Source organism: Callithrix jacchus, chromosome 12 (genome assembly GCF_049354715.1).
Source record: "Callithrix jacchus isolate 240 chromosome 12, calJac240_pri, whole genome shotgun sequence".
NCBI classification, from domain to species: domain Eukaryota; kingdom Metazoa; phylum Chordata; class Mammalia; order Primates; family Cebidae; genus Callithrix; species Callithrix jacchus.
Genome location: NC_133513.1, coordinates 95,661,079 through 95,678,914, shown reverse-complemented (window position 1 = coordinate 95,678,914; position 17,836 = coordinate 95,661,079). Strand labels below are relative to the sequence as shown.

At 47.4% G+C, this 17,836-nt stretch overlaps 1 protein-coding gene across 5 annotated transcripts in view; it reads left to right on the top strand.

Annotated features, from left to right (window-relative positions):
* Nucleotides 1-15,675, top strand: part of ARL3 (ARF like GTPase 3) — a 40,172-nt gene extending 24,497 nt beyond the window's left edge. For all 5 annotated transcript variants that reach the window (XM_002756561.5, XM_009010205.3, XM_054243282.2 and 2 more), the window contains 3 exons: nucleotides 361-411; nucleotides 3,997-4,182; nucleotides 12,458-15,675. In XM_002756561.5, the coding sequence (XP_002756607.1) occupies nucleotides 361-411; nucleotides 3,997-4,182; nucleotides 12,458-12,505 (285 nt within the window). In that variant the 3' untranslated portion in view covers nucleotides 12,506-15,675. The remainder of the gene's footprint in view (nucleotides 1-360; nucleotides 412-3,996; nucleotides 4,183-12,457) is intronic.
* The last annotated feature ends 2,161 nt before the right edge of the window (nucleotides 15,676-17,836 follow it).

The following is a 17,836-nucleotide window of genomic DNA, read 5'->3' as shown; positions in this document are numbered from 1 at the left end:
TTTATTTATGAATAAAATGGGAAAATAGTGAAATCTAGATTGTAGAGTTGTAATGAGGGTTAATAGACATAGGAAGAATGTTTAGTGACATGTCCAGTGCCCATCAAATGTAGCATTTTATCCCACTTGTTTTTTCTGAATTCCTAGACTTTGAAGTGTTACTGAAGGTATTTTCCAGGCATCCCTATTTAATTAATTTGTTTATTTCTTTGGCTGTCATAAATGAGATGAGAATCGCCAATTTCTGTATGCTGTGCTCATTGGAATATACTGACTGCCGATCACCTGCTTCTTTTGCAGAAATTGCCCTGTCTTTTCCATCTCTGCTCACTGAAATAACCTTCTCCTTTTCCTTTGTAGATATATGTAATCGACAGTGCAGACAGAAAAAGATTTGAAGAGACGGGTCAGGTAAATAATTCTTTTGTTTTATATGAAAGGTCAAGTATATATTTTTTTCTTTCTTTTGTCTTTTTTTTTTTTTTTTACAAGACGAGGTTTCACCATGTTGGCCAGGGTGGTCTCCATCCCCTGACCTTGTGATCCAACCGCCTTGGCCTCCCAAAGTGCTGGGATTACAGGCATGAGCCACCCTGCCCAGCCAAGTATATTTTTTAAAATATTAATTCTTGTGTTGAGATAGTTCCCAAATAATTGGGTATTCATTAATCAACCTTGTAAATGTGTGAGAGTGCGGGAGGTTTTTTTTTTATTATTATTAAACTTTACAGTTCAAACAAGACAGTTATTCTAGCAAGCAGACAAAACTACCAGTTGTCTGAAAAGAAATTAGTTGAGTCCCTCAAACAGTTTTTGGGTTCTTTTTGTTATTTGTTTTCTTTTTTCCCCCCGAGACAGAGTTTCACTCTTGTTACCCAGGCTGGAGTGCAATGGCACAATCTCAGCTCACTGCAACCTCCACCTCCCAGGTTCAAGTAATTCTCCTGCCTCAGCCTCCCGAGTAGCTGGGATTACAGGTGTGCACCACCACACCTGGCTAATTTTTTTGTATTTTTAGTAGAGACCAGGTTTCACCATGTCGACCAGACTGGTCTTGGACTCCTAATCTCAGGTGATCCGCCCGCCTCAGCCTCCCAAAGTGCTAGGATTACAGGTGTGAGCTGCCACGCCCAGCCTAAACAGTTTTTTGATTAAAGCTCTTTAGCTTTAATCAAATTGAATATACAAGATACAGACAAGTCGAACTTAGCAACATGCCCAAAAACTCTTCAGGTTTCTTCCCAGACCATGTGAAAATGAACCCAGAGGAACAATTCACTTTTCATTTTTATTTACATTTTTCAGTACCTACTTAATTGATTCAGGGGTAACTTTGACAAAGTTGAAAGGACAGGAAGAACTGCACAACCCAAAACTAGCTACTCTTATTTTTAAGCCAGGAGGTGGGATGTACCTTGAACCCAAATATGGCTTCAAATGTAGGGCACATATCAACATGATTACACGATGTCATTTGTGTACACAATTTTACATAGAGAACTGAAGGGAATTTATACAGATAGAAGAGGCAAGGGGTGGAGTGAACTGATTTGAAGAAGCATGCTTAGATCTCATTGTACTAGCCTGGACAACATGGAGAAACCTCATCTCTACAAAAAAGGAATGAGGCCGGGCGCGGTGGCTCAGGCCTGTAATCCCAGCACTTTGGGAGACTGAGGAGGGCGGATCACAAGGTCAAGAGATCAAGACCATGGTGAAACCCCGTCTCTACTAAGAAATACAAAATTAGCTGGGCGTGGTGGCACACACCTGTGCTCCCAGCTACTCGGGAGGCTGAGGCAGGTGAATTGCTTGAAGCCGGGAGGCGGAGGTTGCAGTGAGCCAAGATCGCACCACTATGCTCCAGCCTGGTGCCTGGCAACAGAGCAAGACTCTTGTCTAAAAAAAAAGGGAATGAAATTAGCCCGGTGTGGTGGCATGCACCTGTAGTCCCAGCTACTTTGGTGGCTGAGGTGGGAGAATGGCTTGAGCCTAGGAAGTCAAGGTTGCAGTGAATTGTGATCAAGACACTGCACTCCAGCCTGGATGACAGAGTGAGACCCTGTCTTAAAAAAAAAAAAAAAGGTCAGATTTGGTGGTTCATATTTGTAATCCCAGCACTTTGGGAGGCTGAGGCAGACAAAATCACCTGAGGTCAGAAGTTTGAGACCAGCCTGGCCAACATGGTAAAATCTCCTCTCTACTAAAAATACAAAAAATTAGCCGTGTTGGCGGCAGGAACATCACTTGAACCCAGGAGGCAGAAGCTGCAGTGAGCTGAGGTGGCACCACTGCACTTCATTCTGGGCAACATGAGCAAAACGCCATCTCAAAAAAAAAACAACAAAAGAAGTTCAACTAAATTAATTTAAAAATGTTTTTTAAGAAGTTCTCATTGCAGAGTCCTTGGCCTGTGTCCTAAATGACCACAGGTGGCCTTCCAAAGGTAGCAGTCCTCGTGTTTATGTCCCTTTTTTTGAAATTGAGTTGAGAACTCTCCAGACTTCTGGAGACAGCCCACCACCCTTTCATACCCTGATGATTTCTAGATTATCACTCATGTGAAATATGAGCTTCGAGGTGGGGGGGGGTCCTTTATAAGTCATCTGCCTCTTGATCCATACAGTTCTCTTTGAAAGCTTGTGTTTTAAGTAGCTAAAATGTGGATTTAAAGAAAAAGGTGGGTCCTATCATTAAATACATATACACCCTCTCCTATACATTTTGCAAACAGAATCACATATACTTTAGACCCCAACCTATAACCTAAATATCAGGGACCTTGCCAGATGGACTAATAAAGTTATTTTAGGATGTAGGGCTGATGAAATATGAGGCATGTGCATGCATGTTTTAGAGACAGAGATTGATGAGACAGAATTATCTCTAAAGTAATTGTCATTTTCAGTTTAAATTTTATACACACACACGCATTGAAAGTTATTTCCAGGTAATAACTTTGGGTAAGTTTTGAATCTCAAACCACTTCTTGTTTTCTCCCTTGAATAGTGTTTCTCAAACTGTATTTTATGGGCCAAGTGTGATGGCTCATGCCTATAATTCTAGCACTTTGTTAGGCTGAGGCGGGAGGATCCCTTGAGCCCAGCAGTTTGAAACTAGCCTGGACAACATATCAAGACCCTGATGGAGTCTTGCTCTGTTGCCCAGGCTGGAGTGCAGTGGCAGAATCTCGGCTCACTACAACCTCTGCCTCCCAGGTTCAAGCAATTCTCCTGCCTCAGCCTCCCGAGTAGCTGGGATTGCAGGCACGCGCCACCATGCCCGGCTAGTTTTGTATTTTTAGTAGAACCAGGGTTTCACCATATTGGTCAGGGTGGTCTCAAACTCCTGACCTCAGGTGATCCGCTGGCCTCAGCCTCCCCAAGTGCTGAGATTACAGGCCTGAGCCACTGTGCCCAGCCAAAAACATTTTTTTAAATTAGCTGGGCATGGTGGTAATAACCTGAGGTCCCAGCTAGCTCATCAGGAAGCTGAGTTGAGAGGATTGCTTTAGCCCAGGAGGATGAGCCTGCAGTGAGCTGTGATCGCACCACTGCACTCCAGCCTGGGTGACAAAGTAAGACATTGTCTCAAAAAAAAGTAAGGCTGGGCACACCTATAATCCCAACACTTTGAGAGGCTGAGGTGGGCAATCACCTGAGGTATGGAGACCAGCCTGGCCAACATGGCAAAACCCCATCTCTACTAAAAATACAAAAATTAGCTGGGTGTAGTGGTGCATGTCTGTAGTCCTAGCTACTCAGGAGGCTGAGGCAGGATAATCACTTGTACCCAGGATGCCAAGGTTGCAGTGAGCTGAGATCACGCCATTGTGAAGCATGTGCATGCATGTTTTAGAGATAGAGATTGATGAAACAGAATTATCACCCAGCCTGGGTAACAGAGCGAGACTCTGTCTCAAAGAAAAAAAAAGGAAGTGCATGATTAAATATCATAGATGTTATCCTTTCTTCTCTCTCCCTTCTCTAAATCCAGGAACTAGCGGAATTACTGGAGGAAGAAAAGCTAAGCTGTGTGCCAGTGCTCATCTTTGCTAATAAGCAGGATTTGCTCACGGCAGCCCCTGCCTCTGAAATTGCAGAAGGACTGAACCTGCATACCATCCGCGACCGAGTCTGGCAGATCCAGTCTTGCTCAGCTCTCACAGGAGAGGGCGTTCAGGTGAGATTACAGGAAAACTTGGCCACCTGGCAACATGACAGCTAACTGAGGTGGTCTGTCTCATTGGTTGGGCTGATCTTGATGGGCAGATGAGCCATTTCAAGATATGAAATGGAGAAGGGCATGGAGAAGTTTGGTTCTTTTCTGCTTAGCAACCAATCAAATATCATGAGGTGCTCCAAAAGAGCCACAGGTAAGCTGCCGCACACGTGCAGCAAGCTTCCCCACTGGGTAGGATGTGAGAACGGAAGACAGAAGATTGTCTCTAAGTCTAGGATGCTTTGATGATAGATTGGATTGGGGTTTTGTGTTGTGTCTAATATTACAAATGCTAAATGCCCATACTTCCCAGGTGATGGCCACCAAAAACCGTACATGTACTAGTTATCCTAGAAGTATTTTTTGTTTCTTCTGTTGGTTAGCTCCACTGCCCCTAGAGTTAGTGTCTGTTTCCTGCTGCTTCAAGTTGGTTTCCCACTGGGAGGCTTCTGCTGACAGAAAGCCTCATGCTTTGTACTTGGGAACTGTGTACCGGCTCTCATTGCCCAGGCTGGAGTGCAGTAGTGCAATCTCAAGTCACTGCAACCCCCGCCTCCTGGGTTCAAGTGGTTCTCCTGCCTCAGCCTTCCAAGTAGCTGGGATTACAGGCATGTGCCACCATGCCCAGCTAATTTTTTGTATTTTTAATAGAGACAAGGTTTTGCCACGTTGGCCAGGCTGGTCTTGAACTCCTGACCTCAAGGGATCTGCCTACCGCAGCCTCCCAAAGTGCTGGGATTATAGGCATGAACCACCCTGCCTGACCCTTGCTGCTTTTTAAAAAATCAGGGCAGGGCACAGTGGCTCACGCCTGTAATCCCAGCTACTCAGGAGGCTGAGACAGGAGAATCGCTTAAACCTGGGAGGCAGAGGTTGCAGTGTCGAACCACTGCACTCTAGCCTGGGTGACAGAGCGAGACTTCTTCTCAAAAAAAAAAAAAATAATAATATAAAATAAATCAAATTTTGTCTTAATGCATTTTACTCCAATTGCATGAGCCTGTCTAAAAGGTTTAGAACACAAATTTAGAAAGCTGAGAACATCTTGGGATTGGGGGCTCTCATGAAGGTGGGGCTGAAGAAAAGCAATAGAGTTTGTGTGCATACTCATAAGAAAGTGTGAGTACAGCTCTGGAATCTTTCTTTTGCAAGGAAGAAAAAGAAAGTTGGAATTACCAGTAAGCCTTTTATATCTTCTGCTAGCCTCAGGGATGTGAAAAGGGAGGACTAGAGTGATCTAGAATCAGTATTTAGAGTCCAGGACACTGCTTTAGAGAAGCCTGGAGGTGGAGAGGGAGCTGCTATCACTTTCTTCCCAACCCCCAGCCCTCCCCTGACTCCCGGTTGGAGATTAAAGGATAGAGCTCTATGCTCCTACCGCAGACACTCAGTGCCCTTCATGGGATCTTTAGGCCACAAAAGAGGCAGCAAGCTACTAGGCAGCTAGAGGGTGGGGCTGGGGACAGGAAGGGGAGTGCAGTTTGAGTGAGTAAAGTCAGTTTACTATATATGATTTGATTTTGATAAAGTTCTTCCTAGATCGAGGCCTTTGGCAACCAAGTTCACAGGCAGTGATACCAAGAGAGATCTAACAAAAAACTATGTGCAAAAAAAACCCAATGATTTTTGTATAGAGGAGAAATAGTTTGAAGGTCACTTAATTAGTTTAGTAGATAGTACCATGGTGTAAGAATTGGGTAGTTAAGACTGGGATTTCAAGGTTAATGAGATTAGATTATGGTTAATAGAATGATATAAATTTAGAGAATTTAACCATTATTTGAAATGGGTTATTTAATAAAAATGTTAATTAAGAAGGGAATCTGCTATCTATTGTCCTTCTGTGGTAACCTTTGGGGACTAGAGAAAGGTCGTGGAGTTTTGCTGTGGAAATGCTTTTCGCTGTAAGCCACCGGCTGACCGTGTACCAACCTCCCTAAGGTGGTGCCTCTGACCCAAGCTCTTGTCTGTGAACCACCTTCCTGGTTTTTACCTTAAAAAGAGTCACTTAAGTGGAATTCCTTTCCAGCATTGCTTAGTTGAAGTACAGGCCGTTAGTGATTTTTATATTTGGGCTTAACATATTCCCTGCTTCGGGTGTGGAAATTGACTTTTGAGAGAGGATGGAACCAGGGTTTCTTGCCTGATTGGTGCTGACTGGGAGGCCAGCCCACTGTGTAGGTAAAGCAGGTTTTTGTGGGAGACCATCAGGAGTGGAGAGTCAGTAAAGGGCAGGAGAAGCGGAAGGAGATCATTAGTCTCAGAAACTCTGTCCTGCCTAGAGGCCCATTGTCCAGGGGACTGTCCAGGGGAGTGATGAGGAGAGACCCCAGTTATGTCAAGTGAATGAAAGCAGAAAGAGGAGAAACTGAAAAATGTCTGGGAGAAAGAACCGAAACCCTCCTCAGCCAGACTCCATTATCGACATGGAGGAAGTGTCGCTCTGCGCCCTCGAGGTCAGGCCTGGGTTGCCATGGCCCTTCCTAAGATGAAACATTCTGCATTGGGGCTCTCAGTCTTTTGTTTTTCTTCCATCTTTGGGTGTCTAGAAAATAATGAACAAAGGATCTGACTTAGAACCAGAGAAAGGTATCAAGAAATCCATCCTTCCTTCACCCGCAGACCTGAATTTGAACCCCAAACAACAGCTCTTCCTGCTGTTACAGTTTCAGGCATTTGAAGACATTTTCTCTCTAAAATATCGTGAGTGTGTATGTGCCCATGTGTGTGTGGTGTGTGTGATTAAAATGATACTGACTTTGAATTTCCTTTTGAAGCAGAGATCCGCAGTTTTAACCTGAGCTCTAGCCATGGGTCACCAGAGACTCGCCTCCTCCCATGGCCTTGAGCCAGCAGATCGTTCACTGGGTGTTGCTCTCTAGGCCACCCCTCATGCCCCGCTTTTCTTGTGACATCTGCCCCACATCCCTCATCTCCTCCTGGAGACAGGAGCCATGAGCAGGTCACATAGGCTTTCAGCTCTCTGCATCCACAGAAGGGACATGAGCAGCCTGAGCACTGAGCTATCAGCTGTGCCTGAGTCGACTTCCGGAGGAACACTGATGCTCAGTTGCCCATTTCTTGGTTTTGCTTCTTTTTCCTTGACTTGGGGGTCTTCTCCCAAATATGTCAACAGAATTTCAATTCTTTTTGTTGTTGAGATGGAATTTTGCTCTTGTTGCTCAGGTTGGAGTGCAAAGGTGTGACCTCGGCTCACTGCAACCTCTGCCTCCTAGGTTCAAGCAATTCTCCTGCCTCAGCCTCCAGAGTAGCTGGGATTACAGGCACCTGCCACCATATCTGGATAATTATATATATATATAATTATCATGTTGGCTAGGCTAGTCTTGAACCCCTGACCTCAGGTGATCCATCCACCTCAGCCTCCCAAAGTGCTGGGATTACAGGCATGAGCCACTGCACCCAGCTTGAGATATATATACATATATGTATTTTTTTTGAGATAGAGTTTTGCCCTTGTTGCCCAGGCTGGAGTGCAATGGCGTGATCTTGGCTCCCTGCAACCTCTGCCTCCCAAGTTCAAGACATTCTCCTGCCTCAGCCTCCTGAGTAGCTGGTATTACAGGCATGCACCACCATGCCCAGCTCATTTTGTATTTTTAGTAGAGATGGGGTTTCTCTGTGTTGCTCAGGCTGGTCTCGAGCTCCTCACTTCAGGTGATCTGCCTTTCTTGGCCTCCCGAAGTGCTGGGATGACAGGCGTGAGCCACCACACCCAGCCCAGTATTTTAAAATGACACATATCACTTCTGTCTAGGCCTGGCATCAGTTGTCACTGACTCCAGGTGTACATGGAGCTGCTTATCTGTGAGTCAGACCTCAGCTTTATTTTTTAATTTTCAAACCTTTCTGGAGACTATGAAAGCTGTCTCGGGACATGCGATTCTGCTACCTCTTTGGTGGCACAATGCCCTTTGTCACCAGAAAAAAATACTAATAACGAGCGATATTTGATGTATGCAGCATCCAGGTGCTCCTTGACCCTGGGGGCCTGATGGCACAATGGGGTAGGCGGCATTGCTCAGCAAGGGTCCGAGCACCTCGTCATCTTAAAGCAATTACTGCTGTGACCATGGAACCAGCATAGCTCTAAAAACCAGGCCCACCCAACCATGGCTGCCACTGCTTCTTTCCAACTACCGAGCGGTGATGGATGCAGTGTACGGAGATCAAATTTAAAAGAGCAGCGCAGTCAGAGACCACTCCTCCCTTGGAAAGAAGCAGTGCACCGTAACTCCTGGGATGCAGAGATCTGGGAGGAGGGTTTCTACCCTATGCTTAGGGGTGGCCTGCTGTTTCTCCCAGTGGTTATAGAAGGAATAATATTGTGACATTGGGAACTTTATTGCCTCTCTAGGAGGCCAACAAAGCCCAGTATTTGAAATTCCATGTCTCTCTTTAGTCTCTATTATTGAATTGAAACTAATCAATTCAAATTCAGTTTCAGCAAGATTGGTGAGGGGAGGGTCCAGGGAGGAAGGAAGGGAGGACTATTCATTCTGTAAGATTGTCATCCCCATAGTAAAGATCAAATGTGCAGAAAATTGGTCAAACCAGTTTTTAACAATAAAGGTTCAACCATTAAACAAACCGATGAGTTCATTTCCTTCTTTAGAAGCAGAGCAGTAACCTACTTCAAGTAAATGATCACCTTTTCTCAGTTGTCTGTTTAAAAAAAAAAAAAAAAAAAAGCCTTCCTTGCCAGATGAAAGCAAGAGTGGTGTGGAACATTTATTTAAACATAAGAAGCAGACGGTTCCTCCTCTTGCAAGTATGTTGTCTCTAAATGTAGCATTTCCACTGAAGATGGTGGTCTGGGTGGATGGTTAGTATGTGAAGATTATGCAGCCAGGTAGATAGCCAGGCCTCTGCATACACAGATACCCACAGCCAGGAATCTTGAGAACTGAATGGCCCATAATGGCCTCTGGCACTATCAGAGCTGCAGCAAAGCATGCAGGAGGCTTGGCCGGGGCTACTCCAGCTTCAAGAAATCATGAGGAGGATAAAACTAGAATTGCTCCCTTTCCTGTCTTCAGGGTGCTTCTTAGCTCCTCTCTAACCTGGGGCAGAGCCCTTTACCCGGCAGATGCCCACATCCATGGAGAAGGAGTGCCACACTGGGCACCATAGCTTACCTTTGCCCTGCTCTGCCCTGTGCCTTTGTCTCCTCAGCTGGGATAGAGAAATAACACTCTACTTCCCAGGCTTCTACAAGGATTGACTTAAAAGATGCGTATTGGCCAGGCACAGATGCTCACGCCTGTAATCCCAGCACTTTGGGAGGCCGAGGTTGGCAGATCTCAAGGTCAAGAGACCGAGACCATCCTGGCCAACATGGTGAAACACCATCTCTACTAAAATACAAAAAATTAGCTAAGCATGGTGGTTCGTGCCTGTAGTCCCAGCGACTCAGGAGGCTGAGACAGGAGAATTGCCTGAACCCAGGAGGCAGAGGTTTCGGTGAGCCGAGATTGTGCCACTGCACTCCAGCCTAGTCTATAGAGCAAGACTCTTCTCAAAAAAAAAAAAAAAAAGCGAATTGGCCAGGTGAGGTGGCTAACACCTGTAACCTCAGCACTTTGGGAGGCTGAGGTGGGCAGATCACAAGGTCAGGAGATGGAGACCATCCTGGCCAACATTTTGAAACCCCATCTCTACTAAAATACAAAAAATTAGCGAGATGTGGTAGTGCACCCTGTAGTCCCAGCTTCTGGGGATGCTGAGGATCCCTTGAACCCAGGAGGTAGAGTTTGCAGTGAGCCGATTTTGAGGTACTGCACTCCAGCCTGGGCAACAGCGCAAGACTACATCTCAAAAATTTAAAAAATGATGTGTATTAAGTGGGCTGTTGGCTGGACGTCATGCTAGGTTCTCAGAATACAGCCTCCAGCAAGTCTGACAGGAAGCTCCCCTGGGGGAACCACCATTGCCTTTCGTTTCCAGTGGGCAGCTTGAAGCTCGCAGAGGTACCACTGTTGGCCATTGCCTCCCCTCCCCTCCCCGCTCCATCCCAGTTCTCTTCTGTCTAGCACAAGAAAGGTGCCACTCCCCAAGTCCCAGCCGCCTCAGATCAGAGGGGCCTTCCGGGCCCAGGGCAGCCACAGGGCTTGGTCCCCTGTTTACGCTCCCTGTGCTTCTCACACTCAGGGTTGCAGCAGCAGCTGCAGGGGCCCAGCCTGGGAGTCAGCTGGCAGGGACTGGCCTCCACGCGCCCTCTGTTGGCAGGACAGTGGCTGGCAGGGCTTCGCCACGGCTGGCTCTCACAGGCATCTGGAGACACCGGACATTGCCCCTCAGCAGGGCGCTGCCGTTTGAACCCTCCTTTGCCTCCATAACAGAGACCCAGCATAAAACCGCCCCACGACCTCCACCTTCTGCTATGGGCTCCTGCAGCTGAGTAAATATTTTTCCTATCTTTTTGCCTGCATTCATGTTCAGTTACATACAATAATCTCTCCTTAATCAGCCATAAGGCAAGAAAAAAGGCAAAGCGCTGTTCACACAGTGTGGGCACACTGTCCTTGATTTCTCTGCGAAGAGGGTTGATTGCGATCCTTCGTGGAGGAGAGGATGTTGAGGTGCACGGATTTGAGAGTGTGCACAAGCTCCTGAAGGTGGGAAGTGCTGTGTAAGTGCTGAGCTATTCAGCTTCCCAGGCAAGAGGAGATGCTTATCTTATTCATCCCTCTTTTATTTGTAAAATTTTTTTGTCTCTTGGCAGGTGATCATTTTTTTTTCCTGAAAACCAATTAGCTACTAAAATTAAACATGCTTCTCTTTAAATTAATCCTTTTCATAAAACAGTCTTAAAATTGGCCTTGGCTTCTCAGTGTAAGTAGCTGACCCAGTTGTAATTAGAGATGCGTTTGGAGTCCCGCTTTCTCCCATCTCGGCCAGCGTTCCTCTGCCCTTCCCCCTGCCGCTGCCAGGTGCTGTCCACCTTCGGGCTCTCGGCCTGGCTGGGCTCATCTTGGCAAAGGTCAGAGGTCGGCTCTGGGACAGCCGTCAGATTATCTGGTTCTGCTGCCCAAGTGCACTGACAGCAACTGGCGGAGCTGTAATCACTGTAAATTCAGGTGACGGTCAGATGAGCCGGGAGAGAGGATGCCTGCTGGTTGTTTTGCAGTGATGTATTGTTTATGGGATTAACGTTCCGAATGGCCAAGGGTGTCAGCTGATATTTATTACTGTAAGCTGTCTCAGCTGTTCAGGTTCAGCAGCTAGATCCATGGCCACAGGAAATGTGGGACTCTGTGGCGTGTCCAGTATGGCTGATGTGTGCAAATGTAGCTGGGACCTCTGTAAGTCTGTGTCACAGATGCAGGGAAAAGGATTCATGGCAGCAGCCGCCTTGGATTTTGTTCTGGCCTTCTGAGGGAACTCCACACACTCTTGAAGGTTGGGGAGACTCTAGGGAAGGGAGAGTGTCCAGGTCTGGCTCCAAAGGGGGTTGGAAAGGAGGTCACCTCTGACAGGCCTGGCATTGGTAGGAATCGTGCCGCCTGCCAGGTGGCTGTAGGCATTGTGTGGTTTTTACCTTGGTCCCTCTCCAGCCTTCTTAGAGAGGGTGCTTTCAAGGTCACTGTGCCTTTAAGGGAAGCTTCTCCCTAGTCTCTCTGTATGCTGGTGCTTAAAGCTGTGAGAAGCGGGCCAGACCCTTTTAAACGTACCATTGGTGCTGCAGGGCGAGAAGTAAATGCACATCGCCCTGGTGTGTGACTCGTAACACACACTGCGGTGGGTTTGTTTTTCCAAAAAGAAATTTAATTTAACCCAAGTGTACACTGTCACACTGTAAACACCCAGAAGGGTGGCTTACTGAATGTAATGGCCCCGCAAAGGTCAGCTTTTAGAAAAAGCCAAAAATGGCTGGAATCTTTCCTGATAGCTCCTCAGTCAGGCCTTGGATTCAGGCAGATGTGTTTATTTTTTCAGAGGGAGTTCCTGAGGACCCATCTCAAGTTCAGGCGCTGGGCATTCCCCCTCCCATCTCCCTCTTGTGCTCTCAGAGGCCTCCCTCCTCCTCCTCCTCCCCCTCCTGGGAGGTCACTTTCCCTGGTCACCCAGGTGGGCCCCTGAGACAAGCAAATTCCCTAGAGCTGGTGGTCTGGGAGGGAGGGTCAGGGACCCCCACTGCCCGCCTCTCCAGGCTGGAGTGTGTGGTGCTTTTCTTACAACTAACACTGCCTTTCTCTGCCCATTTCCCTCAAAGGATGGCATGAACTGGGTCTGCAAAAATGTCAATGCAAAGAAGAAATAAAATCTAGACGAATGGAGACGCAGGAGCTGCCGGAGCCGAATTCGGTCCTGAAAAACACTAATTTGCTGCTTTCTGACCAAATGTTTTTCCATCTGTGTACAGCTACAGCTGTTTGAAGAGAGGGAACAACACAGTTTAGAAAGAATCCCCATTCCAGCAGTAGATTTAACTGATCTCTGAGGTTCAGTATCATTTTTCAAATAAAGGAATTATATTATTTCCTCTGCATAATTGAAATAGTATTAAATGTCTCAAAGCACATGATTAGAAAATGAGATCTTTTAAATGAGCAAGAGATTGCATTGCAGTTTAGACAATTCCAGTGGGCTTTTTTTTTTTTCTCTCAAAAAAAAAAAAGAAAAAGAAACAGCAGCTTTGCTGAGTTCACTTATTTACTGACCCGTCCCTTACATTCCCTCCATGGTTTAACCACAGACAGCATTTGCTGGTGCTGGTCAGTGATTTTTACCATCACCAACCCAGCCAGGCTTCAGTCTGTCCGGCAGGAAGCTGCTGAGTGGGGGTGCGGGGGAAGGCAGATAATTAAATCATCTCATCATCTTGCAGGTCAGAGACTACCTATGTAATCTTCACTCTTTGGACAGGAAAAAAAAAACAAAAACCCTTTCTTGCAAATAAGTCACTACAGAAACATACCCCATCCCTACCCGCCGCTGCCCCGCCCCAGCCAGCCACACAGAGAAGCAAATTCTTATGACTTTTGACTGTAATGCCATCTGGAATGTAAGGAGAGGTGGGAGGTTTAATTCCAGAAAAATTACAAGGTCCTTAAAAAGCTCTCATATCGAGGGCTCAGGCTAGCGTAAACAGGCTTTCTCCAGCTCAGTGGAGCAGTGAGCAGCCGACTCTGAGATTAGCTGGCTTCTCCATGGCCATCCTATAGAAGGGATTTCTAAAGCTCAAAGAATTCTGTGTTTAAACGATCACAATAGGCCGCTGCTATCAGATTTTAGAAATAAATGCAGCTTTACCATGAACCTGCCCCACTGAGAGAAGCCAGGCAGATCGATTTTTAGAGCGATCAATTCCTACAGTGCTGGCAACTTGGTGGTGTGGGATGCCCCTGGGTGGAGAGGGTTTTCTGCTGGGGAGGACACGGGTGTGTGTGTGACTGCAGGAGTCGTGTCCAGGGAAGCCAGAGTCTCCCCAGCTGCTGGGCTCCTCTGCCTCTCTGCAGCAGAATGTCTGTCCTCTGTTGATTGATTGGAGAGGAATGGCAGAAGATTTCTCCTGCCCCTTATTGCAAAAAGAGCTTGTTTCCCTGAGCCTTCAGAAATTCTCAGCTACAAACACAGGAAAACAGGCCAGAACATCACCCGGCTCCTGAATTAAACTCTGTTCTGGTGCCTGAGCTCAGGGGTTTTCAGAGAATGAGTAAGAGACTGTCCAGTGACTGGTGGGTCCCTGGGGGCTAGTTGCCTTCTCATCCTGGGAGGTGACGCCTTCCCAAGCCCACCAGGGCCGGTGAGCAGACCGAAGGGACCACTGCAGCCCCTGGCCCTCAGTTCCCAGCTCTTTCTGGCTAAGAGTATACAGCAGAGACTGAGGCATAGCTAGTTTCAAAGGCGGTCTGGCGTGAAAGTCATTAACAAAGCCAGCCGTGAAAAGGTGTCCCAGAGTTGCTGTGGACAGACCTGTAAGGACTTGCAAAACAAAAGAAAGTGAGGTTTTTCTAAACCGCAGAGCTAGCTGCTGCTCTCTGCAGCCTCCTCCACTGGCTTCTCTGGCTCACCCAAGCTCCTGCTCTTACTTTGAACAGAGGCAACACAGAATTATAAGGGATCAGAAATCCCCCTTCTACCTGGCTGCAAATGTGGCTCTAGCTTGAAAATTGTTTTTCCTTCTCAATAGTTCATCAGGGACAAGTTAACTGAGGGGCAAAATGCCTGCTTGGAGGTCTACAATTTTGGAACACTGCAGAATGGAACTTTGACTCTGGCAGTGGAGGGTCTGTAAAATATGTTTGCTCTTTTACCACCAACTTAGGGGACTGTTTTAAAGAGCCCTCCCAAGGCCTCTGCTAGCAGGCAGAAGCCACTCCTCTGATAACGGCCTCTGTAAATGTTCCGATTTGCTCTTCAGCTGCAGAGACTCAGAGACATTGCAGATGTCACACGCTTTCATCTTCCCTTTGAGCCCTTTTGAACCCTCCTGGGGCTCTGGGGTAGATGAGAGAAGCCTGAAAAAGACAGAGTTTGAAAGCTCCCATTTAAAAACAAAATGCTTTTAAAGTCCCCTTGCCTCTCCCCTGCCCACTCCTGCCCCCTGACCAGAAGACAGAATTTGAAGCCGGAAAGGGGAGACCCCTTTACCCCTCCTCCCACCTCGAGTGAGTCTTAGTCGGACTTTTGCCCTGTGAAAGATTGCATCTGAACGTGCGGGGCAGAGGGCTGGGGGCCAGAGGGCAGGCGAGGCCTGGGAGGGGCCCATAGTGTGTGCTCCAGCCAGCTGTAGGAAAAACTCGAGTCCTCCCCTCCTCCCGACCTAGCCCGTGTGGCTGCTTTTGGCTGGATTCCCTGCACCCTGTGCAATACACCCTTTCCCCTTCACTCTCCCTTGGTTACTATGGAAACAAGGGTGTCATTGATGTGGGCTGAGCTGGGGAACATGTCAGTGCACAGCTGAAAGTCAGCGATTATGCCGGCGGTTAGAAATGTGCCCGGGTTAAAGGAGTCCGCAGCTCCCACGGCTGCTGGGAGGACACTCCTGCCCCTTCCTCCCTCCCTCCGTCTCCACTTCTCTCTCCTGGCTTTTGACAAATTTCTTTATTCCCCTCTGGACTAAAGTAGTGGCTATTTTTATGCCACTCTGCGCCCCACCCTCACTGTTGGCCGCTCCTTATCCGGCCTGGCCTGGAGGGTGACACCATGTCACCCTCACCAGGACTCGTCTCTCCATTCCCGTCAGAGTTTGCTTTGATTTCCCTTTCCTTTCCTTCTCGGGGACCAGTTCTTACTTCCTTTTATTTTTAGCTCTGCACTCCATGTGGTTTCAGGGTTCAGTCTGATCCATCAAAAGGTTCTTTTTTTATAATCCCTTTTGAAAATGATAATCAAAGGAAGAGACGTGGTGTTTGGTCATGTGGAAAACTCAATGTATAATTTAGATGTCTGTCAAAAATCCAACAAATAAAATTTAGCTGGAACGAAGGCAGCCTGGAATGTGTTGTGTTCTTTGCCGAAGCTCAGAGAGAGCCTGCAGTGTGTTTGTCCTTTCAGGGGTTAGCTTTCTTCAAGAGGTTCTTTTCCAGAAGGATACAGATATAGAAAATAGGATGCCAGCAGCAGCAATAACAGTAGCCCTTCATTAAGCCTCTCCCACGTGCCGCACAGTTTAGATACAGAATTTGAAGCCGGAAAGGGGAGACCCCTTTTTCCCTCCTCCTGCCATGGGGAGCATTAGTCCCCGCTTTGCATCGGAGGAAATTGAGACATTCGCCCCAGTTAAGGAATTTGCCTGAAATCACAGAGCCTTTAAGTGCAGGTGGGGCCTAGAACCTGCTTCTGAATGCTCAGCAAGCTGCCGCCTCGGGAGGAAAAAACAGTCAATGACATGACCGATCACACCTGTAATCCCAGCACTTTGGGAGGCCAAGGCAGGTAGATCACCTGAGGTCAGGAGTCCGAGAACAGCCTGGCCAACATGGTGGAACCCCATCACTACTAAAAATACAAAATTAGCCGGACACGGTGGCGCCGGCGCCTATAAGCCCAGCTACTTGGGAAGCTGAAGCAGGAGAATTGCTTGAACCTGGGGGGGGTTGCAGTGAGCTAAGATCGCTCCATTGCATTCCCAGCCTGGGAAATAAGAGTGAAACTCTGTCGCACACCAAAAAAAATTAACAGCCCGTCTCCCAGCAGCCTCAGCCCCCAACCTTCGAGTGCTCCTTCTGCCCTGCCTCCTCCCCTCAGCCTCTGAGGAGCATTGCTCCCCTGGGTTCCCTGCCCCAGGTGTTGGGTGTCCTCTGCTCACACAGCATAACCATAGGCTGGGTTTCATCCTTGGCCAGGTCCAGCCCAGCGGAGAGGAAAAAGGGAGAAGAAATAATTAGCAAAGTTAGGGCCTGCAGGAAGACTTGGAACTACTTACGTACCTAAGACTGGATCTTCCTTCCATTTAAAGAGGGTTCTGAGAGGGAAAAGACCTGCCCCGTTACACAGAAGGTGGCAGGGTTGGCAGCAGTCCCAGGCTGTGCCCTCTGGAGCAGAAGAGTTCATTGTCCCTTCAGCAGACTAGAGACATAGCACAGCCAGTCCCAAAGGACCTAACCATTTGTGCGTGAGTGCGTGTGTGTCTGTGTGTTTTGTGTTTTTGAGACAGGATTTTGCTCTGTCACCCAGGCTAGCGTACAGTAGCACAGTCACAACTCACTGCAGCCTCAACCCTCCCAGGCTCAAGCCATCCTCCCAACTCAGCCTCCCAAGTAGCTGGGACTACTGTTATGTGCTACCATGCCTGGCTAATTTGTTAATTTTTTGTAGAGATGGGGGTCTTACTGTGCTGCCCAGGCTGATCTATAACTCTAGACTCAGGGGATCTGCCCACCTCTGCCTCCCAAAGTGCTAGGATTACAGGTGTGAGCCACTGTGTCCAGCCTTTAAAGAGCAAGCTGTGGACAGAACTAGCTGGTAGCTAGAAGCAGGAGAAAGAAGGTCTAGGGTTGCCAGGTACATTATAGAACATTCAGTTAATCTTGAATTTCAGATAAACAAAGAATAGGTTTTTTTTTTTTTGAGACGGAGTTTCGCTCTTGTTACCCAGGCTGGAGTGCAATGGCGTGATCTCAGCTCACTGCAACCTCTGCCTCCTGGGTTCAGGCAATTCTCCTCCCTCAGCCTCCTGAGTAACTGGGACTACAGGCACACACCACCATGCCCAGCTAATTTTTTGTATTTTTAGAAGAATCGTTTTTATTCAAGTATATCCCATATAATATCTGGGACATCAGTATAACACTCAGAAAACATGCATTGTTTATCTTAAATTCAAATTTAACTGGCCATCCTAGCTTTTTGTTTTTGTTTTGATAAATCTGGCAACCCTTCCCAATACTCCCTGCTCAAGAAAGGAACAGTGCAGTAGAATTTAAAAGTGTGGCTGGGCTGGGTGTGGTGGCTCACACCTGTAATAATCCCAGCACTTTGGGAGGCTGAGGTGGGTGGATCACCTGAGGTCGGGAGTTCGAGACCGGCATGACCAACATGGAGAAACCTCTTCTCTACTGAAAATACAAAATTAGCTAGGCATGGTGGCAGATGCCTGTAATCCCAGCTACCAGGGAGGCTGAGGCAGGAGAATCACTTGAACCCG